We start from the raw sequence: 16,617 nt of genomic DNA on the forward strand, positions 1-16,617 counted from the left end.
TTACTGCTGCTCCCACTTGTTGTGCAACTTCAGTGAATGGTGAATTTTGACTCCAAGATCCTTTTATTCATCAATCTATGGCAAGGTAATGTTATTAATTTGGTAGTTGGGACGTGGGGTTGTTATGCCCCACATGCAAGGTCTTGCATTTCTAAACATTAAAAGGCAGGAGAGCGTAGCTTACGACAGTTTAGCTCCGAGCAAGAGAGCCTAGCTCACATCAGGAGAACCTAGCTCCCAGCAGGAGAACCTAGCTCCCAGCAGGAGAACCTAGCTCCCAGCAGGAGAACCTAACTCCCAGCAGGAGACAGGCATCACTTACATGTGTGGCTCCCAGCAGGAGAGCCACAAGACACAACAGGAGAGCTAGAAGACCCAACAGGAGAGCCACAAGAACCAGCAGGAGAGTCACAAGACACAACAGGAGACAGCTAGCACTTACATGTGTGGCTCCCAGCAGGAGAGCCAGAAGTCCTAGCTGCTTGCGAGCCTTGAGCCAGGCGTCGAGCCAGTCAGGGAACTGAGAGTACTTAGTTCCTCTCCAGAGCTGTAGGTAGGCGGCCATCATCCCTGCAAGACACACACACGTCACACACATCTTCACTGCTCTCCTTCCCCCGCCCTCCCATTTTCCTCTCCCTCTCACACACACACAGTTACCTGGGATGTAGCAGAGCAGGAGGAGAAGGCAGCCGGTGAAGGCTAGAGTGACTTCAGTGTTTTTGAAGGGCAGTCTGTGGAACCTTTGCCAGTTCCAGGGCGCTGCGCTCGTCAGGTTGGGGCAGATCTGGATCCTGTTGGCCAAGTTAAAGGTATTCTGTATTCTATATGATATTCCTGCCACCTTCCTGGGCCTTTCTCGCTACCCTGCCACCTGCCTGCATGGGCAGGGACGCTACCCTGCCTGACCTCAACCCTCCCTGGGTTATACCTACCCTGGGCTCTACCCACCCAGGGCTCTACCCACCCAGGGCTCTACCCACCCTGGGCTCTACCCACCCTGGGCTCTACCCACCCTGGGCTCTACCCTCCCTGGGCTCTATACACCCTGGGCTCTATACACCCTGGGCTCTACCCACCCTGGGCGCTACCCACCCTGGGCTCTACCCTCCTTGGGCTCTACCCACCCTGGGCTCTACCCTCCCTGGGCTCTACCCTCCCTGGGCTCTACCCTCCCTGGGCTCTACCCACCCTGGGCTCTACCCACCCTGGGCTCTACCCACCCTGGGCTCTACCCACCCTGGGCTCTACCCACCCTGGGCTCTACCCACCCTGGGCTCTACTCTCCCTGGGCTCTACCCTCCCTGGGCTCTACCCACCCTGGGCTCTACCCACCCTGGGCTCTACCCACCCTGGGCTCTACCCTCCCTGGGCTCTATCCACCCAGGGCTCTACCCACCCAGGGCTCTACCCTCCCTGGGCTCTACCCATCCAGGGCTCTACCCTCCCTGGGCTCTACCCACCCTGGGCTCTACCCACCCTGGGCTCTACCCACCCAGGACTCTAGCCACCCTGGGTTCTACCCACCCTGGGTTCTACCCTCCCTGGGTTCTACCCTCCCTGGGCTCTACCCACCCTGGGCTCTACCCACCCTGGGCTCTACCCACCCTGGGCTCTACCCACCCTGGGCTCTACCCACCCTGGGCTCTACCCACCCAGGGTTCTACCCACCCTGGGTTCTACCCACCCTGGGCGCTACCTTCCCTGGCCTCTACCCACCCTGGGCTCTACCCACCCTGGGCTCTACCCTCCCTGGGCTCTATCCACCCTGGGCTCTATCCACCCTGGGCTCTACCCACCCTGGGCGCTACCCACCTTGGGCTCTACCCTCCTTGGGCTCTACCCACCCTGGGCTCTAACCTCCCTGGGTTCTACCCACCCTGGGTTCTACCCTCCCTGGGCTCTATCCACCCTGGGCTCTACCCACCCTGGGCGCTACCCACCCTGGGCTCTACCCTCCCTGGGCTCTACCCACCCTGGGCTCTACCCACCCTTGGCGCTACCCACCCTGGGCTCTACCCACCCTGGGCTCTACCCTCCCTGGGCTCTACCCACCCTGGGCTCTACCCACCCTGGGCTCTACCCACCCTGGGCTCTACCCACCCTGGGCTCTACCCACCCTGGGCTCTACCCACCCTGGGCTCTACCCACCCTGGGCTCCACCCACCCTGGGCTCCACCCACCCTGGGCTCTACCCACCCTGGGCTCCACCCACCCTGGGCGCTACACTCCCTGGGCTCTACCCACCCTGGGCTCCACCCACCCTGGGCGCTACCCTCCCTGGGCTCTACCCACCCTGGGCTCTACCCACCCTGGGCTCTACCTTCCCTGGCCTCTACCTACCCTGGGCTCCACCCACCCTGGCCTCTACCTACCCTGGGCTCTACCCACCCTGGGCTCCACCTACCCTGGGCTCTACCCACCCTGGGCTCTACCCACCCTGGCCTCTACCCACCCTGGGCTCGACCCACCCTGAGCTCACCCACCCTGGGCTTTACCCACCCTGGGCTCTACCTACCCTGGCCTCTACCCACCCTGGGCTCTACCCACCCTGGGCTCTACCTACCCTGGCCTCTACCCACCCTGGGCTCCACCCACCCTGGGCTCTACCCTCCCTGGCCTCTACCCACCCTGGGCTCTACTCACCCTGGGCTCTACCCACCCTGGGCTCTACCCTCCCTGGCCTCTACCTATCCGGGGCTCTACCCACCCTGGGCTCTACCCTCCCTGGCCTCTACCCACCCTGGGCTCTACCCACCCTGGGCTCTACCCACCCTGGGCTCTACCTATCCTGGGCTCTACCCACCCTGGGCTCTACCCTCCCTGGCCTCTACCCACCCTGGGCTCTACCCACCCTGGGCTCTACCCACCCTGGGCTCTACCCACCCTGGGCTCTACCTACCCTGGGCTCTACCCACCCTGGGCTCTACCCACCCTGGGCTCTACCCACCCTGGGCTCCACCCACCCTGGGCTCTACCCACCCTGGGCTCCACTCACCTTGGGCTCTACCCACCCTGGCCTCTACCTATCCTGGGCTCTACCCACCCTGGGCTCTACCCACCCTGGGCTCTACCCACCCTGGGCTCTACCCACCCTGGGCTCCACCCACCCTGGGCTCTACCCACCCTGGGCTCCACTCACCTTGGGCTCTACCCACCCTGGCCTCTACCTATCCTGGGCTCTACCCACCCTGGGCTCCACCCACCCTGGGCTCCACCCACCCTGGGCTCCACCCACCCTGGGCTCCACCCACCCTGGGCTCCACCCACCCTGGGCTCCACCCACCCTGGGCTCTACCCACCCTGGGTCCACCCACCCTGGGTCCACCCACCCTGGGCTCTACCCACCCTGGGCTCTACCCACCCTGGGCTCTACCCACCCTGGGCTCCACCCACCCTGGGCTCTACCTATCCTGGGCTCTACCCACCCTGGGCTCCACCCACCCTGGGCTATACCCACCCTGGGCTCCACCCACCCTGGGCTCCACCCACCCTGGGCTCTACCCACCCTGGGCTCTACCCACCCTGGGCTCTACCCACCCTGGGCTCCACCCACCCTGGGCTCCACCCACCCTGGGCTCTACCCACCCTGGGCTCCACCCACCCTGGGCTCTACCCACCCTGGGCTCCACCCACCCTGGGCTCTACCCTCCCTGGCCTCTACCTATCCTGGGCTCTACCCACCCTGGGCTCTACCCACCCTGGCCTCTACCTATCCTGGGCTCTACCCACCCTGGGCTCTACTCATCCTGGGCTCCACCCACCCTGGGCTCTACCCTCCCTGGCCTCTACCTATCCTAGGCTGTACCCACCCTGGGCTCTACCCACCCTGGCCTCTACCTATCCTGGGCTCTACCCACCCTGGGCTTTACCCACCCTGGGCTCTACCCACCCTGGGCTCTACCCACCCTGGGCTCCACCCACCCTGGGCTCCACCCACCCTGGGCTCCACCCACCCTGGGCTCCACCCACCCTGGGCTCTACCCACCCTGGGCTCCACCCACCCTGGGCTCCACCCACCCTGGGCTCCACCCACCCTGGGCTCCACCCACCCTGGGCTCCACTCACCCTGGGCTCTACCCACCCTGGGTTCCACTCACCCTGGGCTCTACCCACCCTGCCCTCTACTTATCCTGGGCTCTACCCACCCTGGGCTCTACCCACCCTGGGCTCTACCCACCCTGGGCTCTACCCTCCCTGGGCTCCACCCACCCTGGGCTCTACCCACCCTGGGCTCTACCCACCCTGGGCTCTACCCACCCTGGGCTCCACCCACCCTGGGCTCTACCCACCCTGGCCTCTACCTATCCTGGGCTCTACCCACCCTGGGCTCTACCCACCCTGGGCTCCACCCACCCTGGGCTCTACCCACCCTGGGCTCCACCCCACCCTGGGCTCTACCCACCCTGGGCTCCACCCACCCTGGGCTCTACCCACCCTGGGCTCCACCCACCCTGGGCTCTACCCACCCTGGGCTCTACCCACCCTGGGCTCCACTCACCCTGGGCTCTACCCACCCTGGCCTCTACCTATCCTGGGCTCTACCCACCCTGGGCTCTACCCACCCTGGGCTCTACCCACCCTGGGCTCTACCCACCCTGGCCTCTACCTATCCTGGGCTCTACCCACCCTGGGCTCTACCCACCCTGGGCTCCACCCACCCTGGGCTCTACCCACCCTGGGCTCTACCCACCCTGGGCTCTACCCACCCTGGGCTCCACCCACCCTGGGCTCTACCCACCCTGGGCTCCACCCACCCTGGGCTCTACCCTCCCTGGCCTCTACACCTGCCTCACCGGAAGAGCTGGAGGAGCCAAAACAGGACGAAGATGATGCCTGTGACGATGGCGGCCAGTTTCCACTCGGGGAAGAAGGAGAGAGGGATGTCTTCGAGGGCGCGGGCGTTCTTCAGGCCACCCATGTCCACGGGCGCCAGGCCCATGTCCCTCACCAGTGCCATCACCCGTGTCCTTGCTGGTGTAGTGCCACCACACACTGGCACCTGTAACATGACAACGCTGCATGAAACTTCTGCAGCACCTCCACACATTAATATATGGTCCCTCAAGTGGCTACGAGAGTTCAACTCTAGCAAGTGCACGGTAATGAGGCTGGCTACGGGGACTCAGAGGCCGGACATAATGTGTCACATGGGAGAGGAAAGCCTACTGGACTCGGACAGAGAAATTTGAATGGTTAAGAAGTGAAGTTGTGGAGGCAGAATCCATACACAGCTGTAAATGTTGATATGATAAGAGCCCAATAGGCTTTGGAACCCATACACCAGTCGATTAGAATTGAAAGGCGGGACCCTCTGTTACCATGGAGATCTCTGTTACCATGGAGGTCTCCCCCCCTCCCTCTGTTACCATCTAGATCTCTGTTCCTCTCTCTGTTACCATGGAGGTCTCCCCCCCTCCCTCTGTTACCATGGAGATCTCTGTTCCTCCCTCTGTTACCATGGAGGTCTCCCCCCTCCCTCTGTTACCATGGAGGTCTCCCCCCCTTCCTCTGTTACCATGGAGATCTCTGTTCCTCTCTCTGTTACCATGGAGGTCTCCCCCTCCCTCTGTTACCATGGAGATCTCCTCCCCTCCCTCTGTTACCATGGAGATCTCTGTTCCTCCCTCTGTTACCATGGAGGTCTCCCCCCTCCCTCTGTTACCATGGAGATCTCCCCTCCTCCCTCTGTTACCATGGAGATGTGCTCCTCACCTGTCTGCCGGCGTAGAGGTCTCTCCTCTGGAGGACGTAAGCAGACATAGTGTTGAGGGCCTTCACCACCTGGGCCTCTGGCAGCAGCTCCTGCAGCTTCTCTGCCATACTTGGTCCATCCGAGGGGTCGTCCGGGGACCTGTGGGCAGTATGGCCGGTCGTTACACGTGTTTGGTAATGGTAATGTTCGGTCAGGTGGTCCATCCGAGGCCTAACACACACCATAGACTACCTCACCTACAGTGAACGGTCTAACACACACCATAGACTACCTCACCTACAGTGGACGGTCTAACACACACCATAGACTACCTCACCTACAGTGGACGGTCTAACACACACACTATAGTCTACCTCACCTACAGTGGACGGTCTAACACACACCATAGACTACCTCACCTACAGTGGACGGTCTAACACACACACTATAGTCTACCTCACCTACAGTGGACGGTCTAACACACACCATAGACTACCTCACCTACAGTGGACGGTCTAACACACACACCATAGACTACCTCACCTACAGTGGACGTCAGTTTAATCCTGCAGTTATTATGACTAAAAGACCCAATGCAGGTAAGCTGAGAAATTGAAATTTAAATAAGTTTATTGAGGCAAAATACATACAAAGGGATGAGGTAGCTCCAGCTATTCTCACCCCGTTCAGTACATCGTGTTAATACATACATATAAACACATCACAAACAATAAACATATTACCAAACATTCTGAGAGATAAACATACATTTCCTCCTTCACAAGTAGTATGGTATCAGACGTACACACAAATACTTTTATGACCGAGGTATACTGTATAGACAATTTGCAAGAGACATGCAGATAATTCAAAAAAAAAAAATTACAGTCTTGGTGCAAAATTCTTATATCTCAAGAATATCATCAACCTTTCCGTTGTGACACATCAGGCTATTTGTTCAGGAACAGTCCTTATCTCAGTGTTTCTATATACATTAATCGTCTAGCCCCAAAGTAGCGATACTTCAACAGATCTCGTCTTTTGTGTAGTTAATTCAGTCTTTACTTTACCCACTGTGAGAGGTTGTGTTCGCTGGAGCTCCGATTGTAGTAACATTATTATAGCAATAATGGAAGGATTAGTGAAGGAATTGATGAATCTAGTTGGAACTCTGAGAGCAGAGATGGATTCCCTACGAGAGGAGATACGACAGCTGAAACATCGGGAAGAAACGAAGGAGGAGACCAATATTAATAAGACCTCGTCGTGGAAAGTCGTTAAGGACAGGGGTCTTAAGAAGACCTTGACAAGGCCGCCTACAGACGCCCTAAGGACAGCAAATTCATTTGCCGTGTTGGAGGACGAGTGCTGTGGTGAGCCTGCAGTTCACTCGGAACGGAAATCAGCGAGGAGCGGCGGAGCGCGGGCCCCTCTGAGTGTTCAGAAAGTTAAAGAGGTACCGAAGCCAATTTTGGTTGTGGGAGATTCCCAGGTGAGGTATTTAGACAGGACGTTTTGTGCCAGAGATAGGGGGAACAGGTTAAGGGTCTGCTATCCGGGAGCTGGAATTGGAGATATTGTTGACATCATGAAAGATATTATGACGGGAAATGGGAACAACCCCATTATTTTTTTTTTTTTTTTTTTGAGATATATACAAGAGTTGTTACATTCTTGTACAGCCACTAGTACGCGTAGCGTTTCGGGCAAGTCCCTGGAATACGATTCCCTGCCGCGAAGAATCGTTTTTTCATCCAAGTACACATTTTACTGTTGCGTTAAACAGAGGCTACAGTTAAGGAATTGCGCCCAGTAAATCCTCCCCGGCCAGGATACGAACCCATGACATAGCGCTCGCGGAACGCCAGGCGAGTGTCTTACCACTACACCACGGAGACTGCCATTATTAGACTAGACGGAGACTAATTATTTGTATTAGTGCAGGGGTAATGATGTTGGAAGAGTTAGGAGTGAGGAACTGATACAGAAATTTAACAAAGCCATAGAATTAGTTAGGAGCAAGGGAGGAATCCCGATCATATGTGACATTCTTCCAAAAAAGAGCGTTGGGAATGAATGGATGTCGAGGGCACTTGGTGTCAATTGCCGGCTGGAAAGATATTGCAAATCAAATGCAATATCTTTCATAGACAACTGGGAACACTTCTATGGAAAAAATGAAATGTATGCTCGTGATGGGGTGCATCTATCGAGGGCTGGGGTTGTTGCTGTTGCGAACTCGTTGGAACCAGTGGTTAGAGGCATTTGTGTGGGTTTAAACTGTTAGTAGATAGTGGTATGGGAATTGATAGGGAGAAAGGAGGTAATAAAAGTATGTGTTTGTTGGAGAAACAAATTGGCAAAATAATCAGGGAAAGAGAAGGGCCTCAAAATAACAATTCACTTAGGGTATATTACACTAACAGTAGAAGTCTAAGAAACAAAATAAACGAGTTAAATGCTCTTGTCTGTACAGAAGAAATAGATATTATTGCACTTACCGAAACGTGGATGAATGTAGAAAATAGAGAACTATTAGCTGAATATCAAATAAATGGATTTAAAATATTTCACACAGATAGATATATTAGACGAGGAGGGGGAGTAGCCATATATGTTAGGGACAATTTGAAATGTAGTCTCAAAGAGGGAATCAAAACTGAGCCACACACAGAAACTATTTGGATAGAATTAAACGAAAAAGCAAATAATATTATAATAGGAGTTATATATAGGCCACCAAATTTAGATAGAATGGAAGCAAAGCATCTATGGGATGAAATATCTAGAGCATCTAGATCTAACAGTATTTATGTCATGGGTGACTTTAATTTTAGTGGAATAAACTGGGTGAACAAAACAGGAAATAATGAAGCAGAAAACTTTCTAGAATTAATTGACGATTGCTTTCTTACGCAACACATTAAGGAACCAACGCGGGGAAATAATATTTTAGATTTAGTGTTAACTAACAGGGAAACACAAATTAAGGACATGGAAAGAGGGAGTGAGCTAGGGAACAGTGATCACAAAGAAATCAGATTTAGCATAGAATGGAATAGACCTGTAGGAGAAAATTCTGTTACAGTGCCTGATTTTCGAAAAGCTGATTTCAATAGCCTAAGATTTTTTTGGGTCAAATAGATTGGAATGTCTTGGGGATGGGGTGTGGGCCGGTCTTAAAGCTAGACGTGAACCCAGCGATAGGTGACGTAAAAAGGGATTTCGATGTGGATTCAAAATATAACCTTTTTAAAAATATTCTAAACAAAGCCAAGGAACGTAGTATACCATATAAATTGAATAGATCGAATACTAATTATCCAAAGTGGATAACAAATGATCTGAAAAACCTTATAGATAAAAAGAGAGCGTGGTACAAAAGGATTAAGAATGGGGAAGTCAGTTTAGAACAGGAATTCGTACAACTGGTTAGAAATGTTAAAAAAGAGATAAGGAAAGCAAAAAGAAACTATGAAGTTCGCATAGCAGAGCAAGCAAAGACAAATCCTAAAGTTTTTTTTTCAGTTATATCGAACTAAGACTAGGGAAAGGATAGGTCCATTAAAATCTGAGACAGGTCAAATAACACGGATAATGACGAGGAGATGAGTAGTATTTTTAATAAATATTTTATATCTGTATTTACTAAAGAGGAACTTAACAATATGCCTTCAGCCGAACAAGTATATGTGGGTGGGGATGAGGACAGGTTGACTAGTTTAGCAGTTACCAGGGAGGATGTTCTTAAACAAATAGTAAAACTCAAACCAAGCAAATCCCCAGGGCCGGATGAAGTGTTTGCCAGGGTGCTTAAAGAATGCAAAGAGGAGCTTTCCGAGCCACAGTCTACCATATTTAATAAATCAATAGAGTTAGGTAGAGTGCCAGAGTCATGGAAGGTAGCTAATGTGGTACCAATTTTTAAGAAAGGAGATAGATCACTTGCGTCAAACTATCGGCCAATTAGCCTAACGTCTATTGTGGGAAAGTTACTTGAATCGATAATTGCAAATAAAATTCGTCTTCATCTTGAAAAACACAAATTAATAAATGAGTCGCAACATGGTTTTACAAATGGCCGTTCATGTTTAACAAATTTGCTAACTTTTTATTCCAGCATAGTTGAGACAGTTGATAGTGGTAAGGATTGTGATGTTGTGTACCTTGACTTTAGCAAAGCTTTTGATACGGTGCCACATGAAAGACTAATTAAAAAAATAGAAGCTCATGGTATTGGGGGTGCTATATTAAGTTGGATTAGGTCATGGCTATTCCAAAGGAAACAGAGAGTTAGTATAAATGGGGTTAAGTCAGAGTGGGAAAATGTTGTAAGTGGAGTGCCTCAAGGCTCTGTCCTGGGACCTCTGTTGTTTATAATATATATAAATGATTTAGATTCAGGTTTGAGTAGCAACATCTGCAAATTTGCCGATGATACAAAAATCGGTAGGGAAATTAACACGGAAGAAGACTCACTATCACTTCAAGTTGATCTAAATAGGGTTGAAATAGTCAAAAGATTGGCAGATGCAGTTTAATGCTGATAAATGTAAAGTTCTGAGGCTAGGTAATGATGATAGAGTTACAAGATACGAGCTTGATGGTGTTGAGATTGCGAAGTCGGATTCACTAGAATGTGAAGGGACGACGACGTTTTGGTCCGTCCTGGACCATTCTCAAGTCGATTGTGATGAATTGATTGATGAAGATTAAGCCACCCAAGAGGTGGCACGGGCATGAATAGCCCGTAAGTGGTGGCCCTTTTGAGCCATTACCAGTATCAAAAGATGATACTGGAGATCTGTGGAGGCGCAACTGCACCCTGTGTGACGGGAGATGTCTCCCGGACCAAATGGTGTGTGCTATTCGATTGATTGATTGATAAAGATTAAGCCACCCAAGAGGTGGCACGGGCATGAATAGCCCGTAAGTGGTACAATTTTTTTTTTCAGTATTCTGAGGTTGCATTTAACCATCAAGCTGTTATCGCGGGGGAGGATACTGCTTCACAGTCTTTATGAGGGTGTCCAGCTGCTGGACACCTTTGTTGACCAGGAGAGTGGCTGTGTTGATGGCTTCAGGGCGGCCACTGCAAGATTCAGGAACTCTTAAAGCTCTTCTAAGGTCGTTGGTTGCTTCACATTCCAAAAGATAGTGAAGTAATGGCTTTTCTGTGACAGTTTAGCAGAAGATGCACTCTCTCTGTCGGGGTTCACCAACCTCCCAGTTGCATCTGTAACCTAGACGTAGTCTATATAACCTAACTGCTATTTCCCTGTGGATTCCTTTTGGGATATTTAACCTTTCTAATTTGGTTGCCTGAAGATACCATGTTGCAGATGGCGAACCTTCAGCTACTCTCTGGTGCAGGTAGGCTTTGTTGAGGTGTGAGAGTTTTTTGGTGATGATGTTTTTTATGTACTCTAGGCTGGGTTGAATTGTTTTATGTATCACTGGATGACGAGTTGCCAATTTAGCAATTTCATCAGCTTTTTCATTTAATGGGATTCCAATATGGGATGGGATTCAGTTTAAGGTTATGTTGAGTCCTTTGCCTTTAGCGATTGCTCCAAGATACAAAATGGTGGTAATTATTTCCACATTATCTTTCCACTGTTTTTGTCCTAGTATTTGAAGTGCAGCTTTTGAGTCTGTGTGTATGATTGCATTTTGAGTGTTTTGTGCAATCACATATGCGAATGCCTGTTGTATGGCAAACAGCTCAGTTTGGGTTGATGATACTAGTCCTCCCAGTCTCCAATATGCCTGAACGCTGGCCGTCCTAAGAGCAGCGTCAGCACTCTCATATTCTGTGTCCACCGATCCGTCTGTGAAGATGTGGGTGGCTCCTGCTACTGCTATGTTATATATTTGCTCTTCTATTATGTGCCTTAGGATTGTCGGATCATAGGCAGCCTTTTTCATTGGAAGACTTTCTATTACTATTTTGAAAGTAGGCTCTTCCCACGGTGCAGAAGGAGTGTAATTTGGGTGTGGATGATCACCCTCTCTATCAAGAATCATGCTTTTTAAATGTAGTCTGTTTACGACTTTTCCTGCTCTTGCAGCCCAAGAGTTTCCATTGTTTTGGCCTAGTCCAACCACCAAGGCCTGCCGTACTGGGATTGGATCAGAAGAAATAATTATCTTACTGATAATTGTAGCTGTCCTTTGTGATATTCTTTCTTGTAGAGAGGGCAAACCCGTCTCCAGTCTAAGAGTTTCAAGCCTGGTCCACATGGGGGCTCCCAGTGCAGCTCTCATAGCATTGTTTTGGGCAACTTCAAGCTTTTTCCACTGTTGGTGTGATAGATTTGTGAGTGCAGGTGCGGCATAATCGATCACTGATCTGACTGCCTGTACATAGTATGTGCGAAGGACTTGCAGATTGGCTCCTCCAGAAAGGGAGGTTAGCGACCTGAGGATTGCCGTCCGGGCCGCAGTTCGCTCTCTCAAGTAAGTGACCTCAGCATTAAAATTCATGTGTGTGTCCAGGATTATTCCTAGATACTGATAGGTGTCCACCCATTCAATTGGTTGACCCTGTACTGTAAGTTGGATGTTGGGCTTCGCTATTTTTATGGGCATGGCCTTTGACTTTGAGGGGTTGAGTTTGATCCCAATCTGTTTTGCCTCTTTACTGATGCAGTCTAAGCATTTGGGTGCAAGGCGCGCCGCATCCCTTCCTTTTATGATGATGACAAAGTCGTCTGCGTAGTTTAGCAGCCTACAGTGATGTGGGAGTTTCAACCTCATTATTCTTTCCATTAAACAGTTGAAGAGAAGAGGGCTGAGAATACCTCCTTGCGGTGTACCATTTTCATGTCTTTTGTACTCAGAGACTGTGCCATGAAGTTTTACTCTTGCTTCTCTGTTTATGAGACAGTTTTTGGTCCAGGAGAGCAGGTTGCCTCTGACCTCTTTGTCAATGAGGCAGCAGAGAATAGCTGGGGCGCTAGCTAGTTCAAAGGCTTTTTCGAGGTCCAGGAATATCGTCATTCCTGGTCTGTCATTCAAGTGGGCTAACAGAGTTGTAATACATTCCACTGTGCCAATCCCTCTTCTATAGGCATACATATCATGGTGTAGTTTAGGCATTTTCCACTCCAGTCTGTTGAGTGACATTCTGTCAGCCGTCTTGGCTGCACAGCTTTGGAGAGAGATGGGCCTGGGATTAGCTGGATCTTTGGGTTTTGGGATCGGCACTATGTCTGCTCTATTCCAAGCAGAAGGTCTAGTTTGAGAAGTCCAGGCTAAATTAATTAACCTTAGGTATGCAGCGTCTCCCTCTGGGCCGAGGTTTCTAATCATTTTATAGGTTATTTTGTTGGCTCCAGGGGATGTATCCTTGGAGTTTTTCTTAGCCCGATTGAGCTCATCCAGTGTGAAGGGGGCATTAGTGTCAGAGACTTCTTCACATGCTCTAAGGATTCTGTGCCACCTTTCTTCCTCTAGTCCGGTCTGTACTGCTAATACATCTGGTGGAAGTTGATTGCTGGCTGCTCTCTCTGCAAACCTGGTTGCCAGTACTTCGGCTTCCTGTTGAGGATCCTTGGGGTGTGGAGCTTTAGGTGTTTTATTCCCTTTGGCTCGGTGAATTTGCTGCCACATCTCCCCGAGAGAGGTGTGTTCATTCAGGTGTGAACACCATTCCAGCCACTTTTGTTCTTTTATTTGTCTGGTCTCTCGATGCACATGTTCCTTGACCTCACAAAGTAAGATCCTGTTACGGTCACTTGGCTGCTTTTTGCATAGCTTTCTTGTGATGTTGAGTCTATGGTTGAGTTCTTTGACACGTTCGCAATAGTACCAATGATCTTTATGGTGTTCGGTGGACTGTTTCTTCAGTGGGATTGAGTGGTTGGCTGCACTTTGAATCGCTTTGACAAATTCTTGCTCTGCCTGATTAATGTCTTCGGGAAGATCGTAGTTTCTATGCCACTCTGAAATGAGATTTTGAAATCGGTCCCAGTTTGCTAAAGCAAAATTCCAGGCTTCAGATGGAGGCGGAGGGGGAGGGGGGTAGGTCTAACTGAAGATCAATTTGGACCCCATAGTGGTCGCTTGTGAGTGTGGGCTCAACTGACCATGTTGCTGCATCTCTTAGGGAGGCTGACACGAAGGTTAGGTCTAATCTGCCTCCTTGGATGTGGGTAGGTTCATTCTTGTTTAGGATTTGTATTTCTGGAAGCTGGTCTAATAGATGTGTAATGTGAATGCCGTCTTCATTTGTTGTGTTAGAGCCCAGTGCCAATCGATGATGGGCATTAAAATCTCACAAATGATTGTGTTTGTTGTTGTCGCGTGTCCAAATAACACAGAGAGATCCATTTCGGCTTGTGGAGACCTGTACACATTGAACACTTCAAGTTTGTCGTGTCTTAGCTCAATGGTTACTCCCATTACCTCTGTTCCTGCTCCACAATTGGGTGGGCTGGTTATGGACTTGGAGATCAGGTCACATTTTACATAGATTGCACATCCCCTGGATTGCCCATTGATCCATGGAAGAAGCCTCGATAGCCTGAGATTTTAGGTTCTAATTCGGCTCGAAGCAAGCTCTCCTGTAGTATCAGGATGTCTATGCCCTTGGTTGCTGCTATGCATTGCAAGTGTTGCAATTTAGTGCGCAGTCCTTGCGCATTCCATTGCAGGATCTTTAGACCTCTAGATTCTTGGAATTTGCTGATAATTCCGTGGTATCCATGGAGTCTGATGAACACGCCATGGAAGTTGCAATTGGTGTATAGGTTCTTAGTGGACCTGAAATTGACTCATCAATGTCGCTTTCCGACGAGCTGGACTCTATCTGTTTTTTTATGGGGGTGTCTCCTGCCCTGCTGTCTTGATGGTGTGGATATTACATCTTCGAATTTCTTGAGCTTGTGCTCAATTGTCTTCCGAGTCTCTGTGATTTGCTTGACTCCATGTGATGACAGCAGACTTTCGATCAACTCGGTGACCAAAGTTTTGAGCATTGGCCAGAGAGCGTCCAGTTCTGTGGGAGCACTATTTAATGCTGTGCAGGTTTGGGGCCTAGTGGCTTTTAGACCCTTCTCGGTGGTAACTTTGACACTGGAATTGCTACTCCTATTGGCCCCAGTGTGCTTACTGGATGATATGGGAGGCAGTCTGCTTTGAACATGATTCTTGTGTCCTCCATCTTTCTTTTTGTCCTATACAGAGGTCTTCTCACCCTTCACCATGGCCGATGGTGAAGGGCCGTGTGCCCCCTCTTCCTGAGTGGGTAGACCCCACGCGGTTTTAGTGGGCAGGGGAGCTGGTATTAGTTTTGGTGGGGGCTTCGGCTCCGCTGTAGGAGTGGTGGGGTTCGTTTGAAGCCTTTTGAGCCTTTCAGGGCATTTCAAGTTCCAGGCGTGATATGCCTTGGAGCAATTTGGGCATTTTGCCTGAACAGGGTGGTTTGCCTTGTGTTTATCAATACATGTTTTTGTATCATGGGGCTGGCTGCAGACTCCGCACCTCACTGGCCGTTGGCAGCCATCTTTGTGATGCCCAAATCTCTGACATCTGAAGCATCTTAGGGGTTCTGGGGTGTAAGGCCTGTGTTGGAACACACCCCAGATTCCAAGGTCAAGTTTCTCCGGGATCCGTCCTCTTACTGTGAGAAGGACTTGTCGGGTTTCCTGTTTTGTGGTTCGTACTTGGCATCTCTCTGCTGACACCACATAGTTCAGCTTTTCGAGATGGTCAAGGGCCATATGCAAGGGATAGTGGAGGACAATGATTTTTCTTATTTTATCCTCTGGTTTCAGTTCCTCACATTTTGTGTAATTTTTCAGAATCGTAGCGGCCGACTCGTCTTTAAGCCTCAGAATGTATTCTCCTCTGAGATTAGGTTTTGCTCTGACCTGGAGCTGGAGGTACTCTTTTTCGAGGTCCACTACAGTAGCGTAGAAAGACTTACCTTCGGTGTGCTGCACCTTGAAGATTGGAAGCGTAGATCTAGTCTGAGGCGCTGGGAGAGCTGGAGAAGCTAGAGAGATTAATGGGCGATGGGTCGTCATGGAGTGGCTTGTCCTGTTTGCCTTATTCGCGTGATGCCACTCGCCGTCACTTTCAGAACTAGTATCCAGTATCGATGGTCTTTTCCTACACTGAGCAGCATTGCTGGATCGATTATAATTCAAATGGAATTCTATGATGAAATTCAAATGATCACTTGTGGAGTGGTCTGGTGAGTGAAGGTGATGCTCTGTGCTACTGGAGACAAAGTCAGCGTGCAGTTGGCTCACTGGGTGAACTATGAACTAGGCAGCTCCTATCTATAACCACCCAATCCCACTCATAAACATGTCCAACCTACGCTTGAAACAATCGAGGGACCCCACCTCCACCACGTTACGCGGTAATTGGCTCCACAAATCAACAACCCTGTTACCGAACCAGTATTTACCCAAGTCTTTTTTAAATCCAAACTTATCCAATTTATACTTATTGTTTCGTGTTCTGTCTTGAGTTGATACTTTTAATACCCTATTAATATCCCCTTTGTTATGTCCATTCATCCACTTGTAAACCTCTATCATGTCACCCCTAACTCTTCGCCTTTCCAGTGAATGCAATTTAAGCCTTATTAATCTTTCTTCATATGAAAGACTTCTAATTTGGGGAATTAACTTTGTCATCCTACGCTGGACACGTTCAAGTGAATTTATATCCATTCTATAGTACGGCGACCAAAACTGAACTGCATAACCTAAATGGGGCCTAACCAGAGCAAGATATAGCTGAAGAACCACACCAGGTGTCTTGTTACTAACGCTTCGATTAATAAATCCCAGTGTCCTATTCGGCTTATTACGAACATTCATGCATTGATCCTTTTGTTTTAAATTCTTTCTAATCATAACTCCCAGATCCCTTTCGCAATCCGACTTCGCAATCTCAACACCATC

The 16,617-nt window shown here is 50.2% G+C and overlaps 1 protein-coding gene across 1 annotated transcript in view; it reads right to left on the bottom strand.

Annotated features, from left to right (window-relative positions):
- LOC123760415 (metalloreductase STEAP3) overlaps positions 1 to 16,617 on the bottom strand; it is a 30,636-nt gene that overhangs the window by 12,393 nt on the left and 1,626 nt on the right. Inside the window, exons 3-6 of the mRNA XM_069338412.1 lie at positions 5,716 to 5,854; positions 4,797 to 5,002; positions 661 to 794; positions 443 to 570 (exon numbers count right to left, since the gene is read on the bottom strand). Coding sequence (XP_069194513.1) covers positions 443 to 570; positions 661 to 794; positions 4,797 to 5,002; positions 5,716 to 5,854 — 607 coding nt within the window. The remainder of the gene's footprint in view (positions 1 to 442; positions 571 to 660; positions 795 to 4,796; positions 5,003 to 5,715; positions 5,855 to 16,617) is intronic.

This window comes from Procambarus clarkii, chromosome 39 (genome assembly GCF_040958095.1).
Source record: "Procambarus clarkii isolate CNS0578487 chromosome 39, FALCON_Pclarkii_2.0, whole genome shotgun sequence".
NCBI classification, from domain to species: domain Eukaryota; kingdom Metazoa; phylum Arthropoda; class Malacostraca; order Decapoda; family Cambaridae; genus Procambarus; species Procambarus clarkii.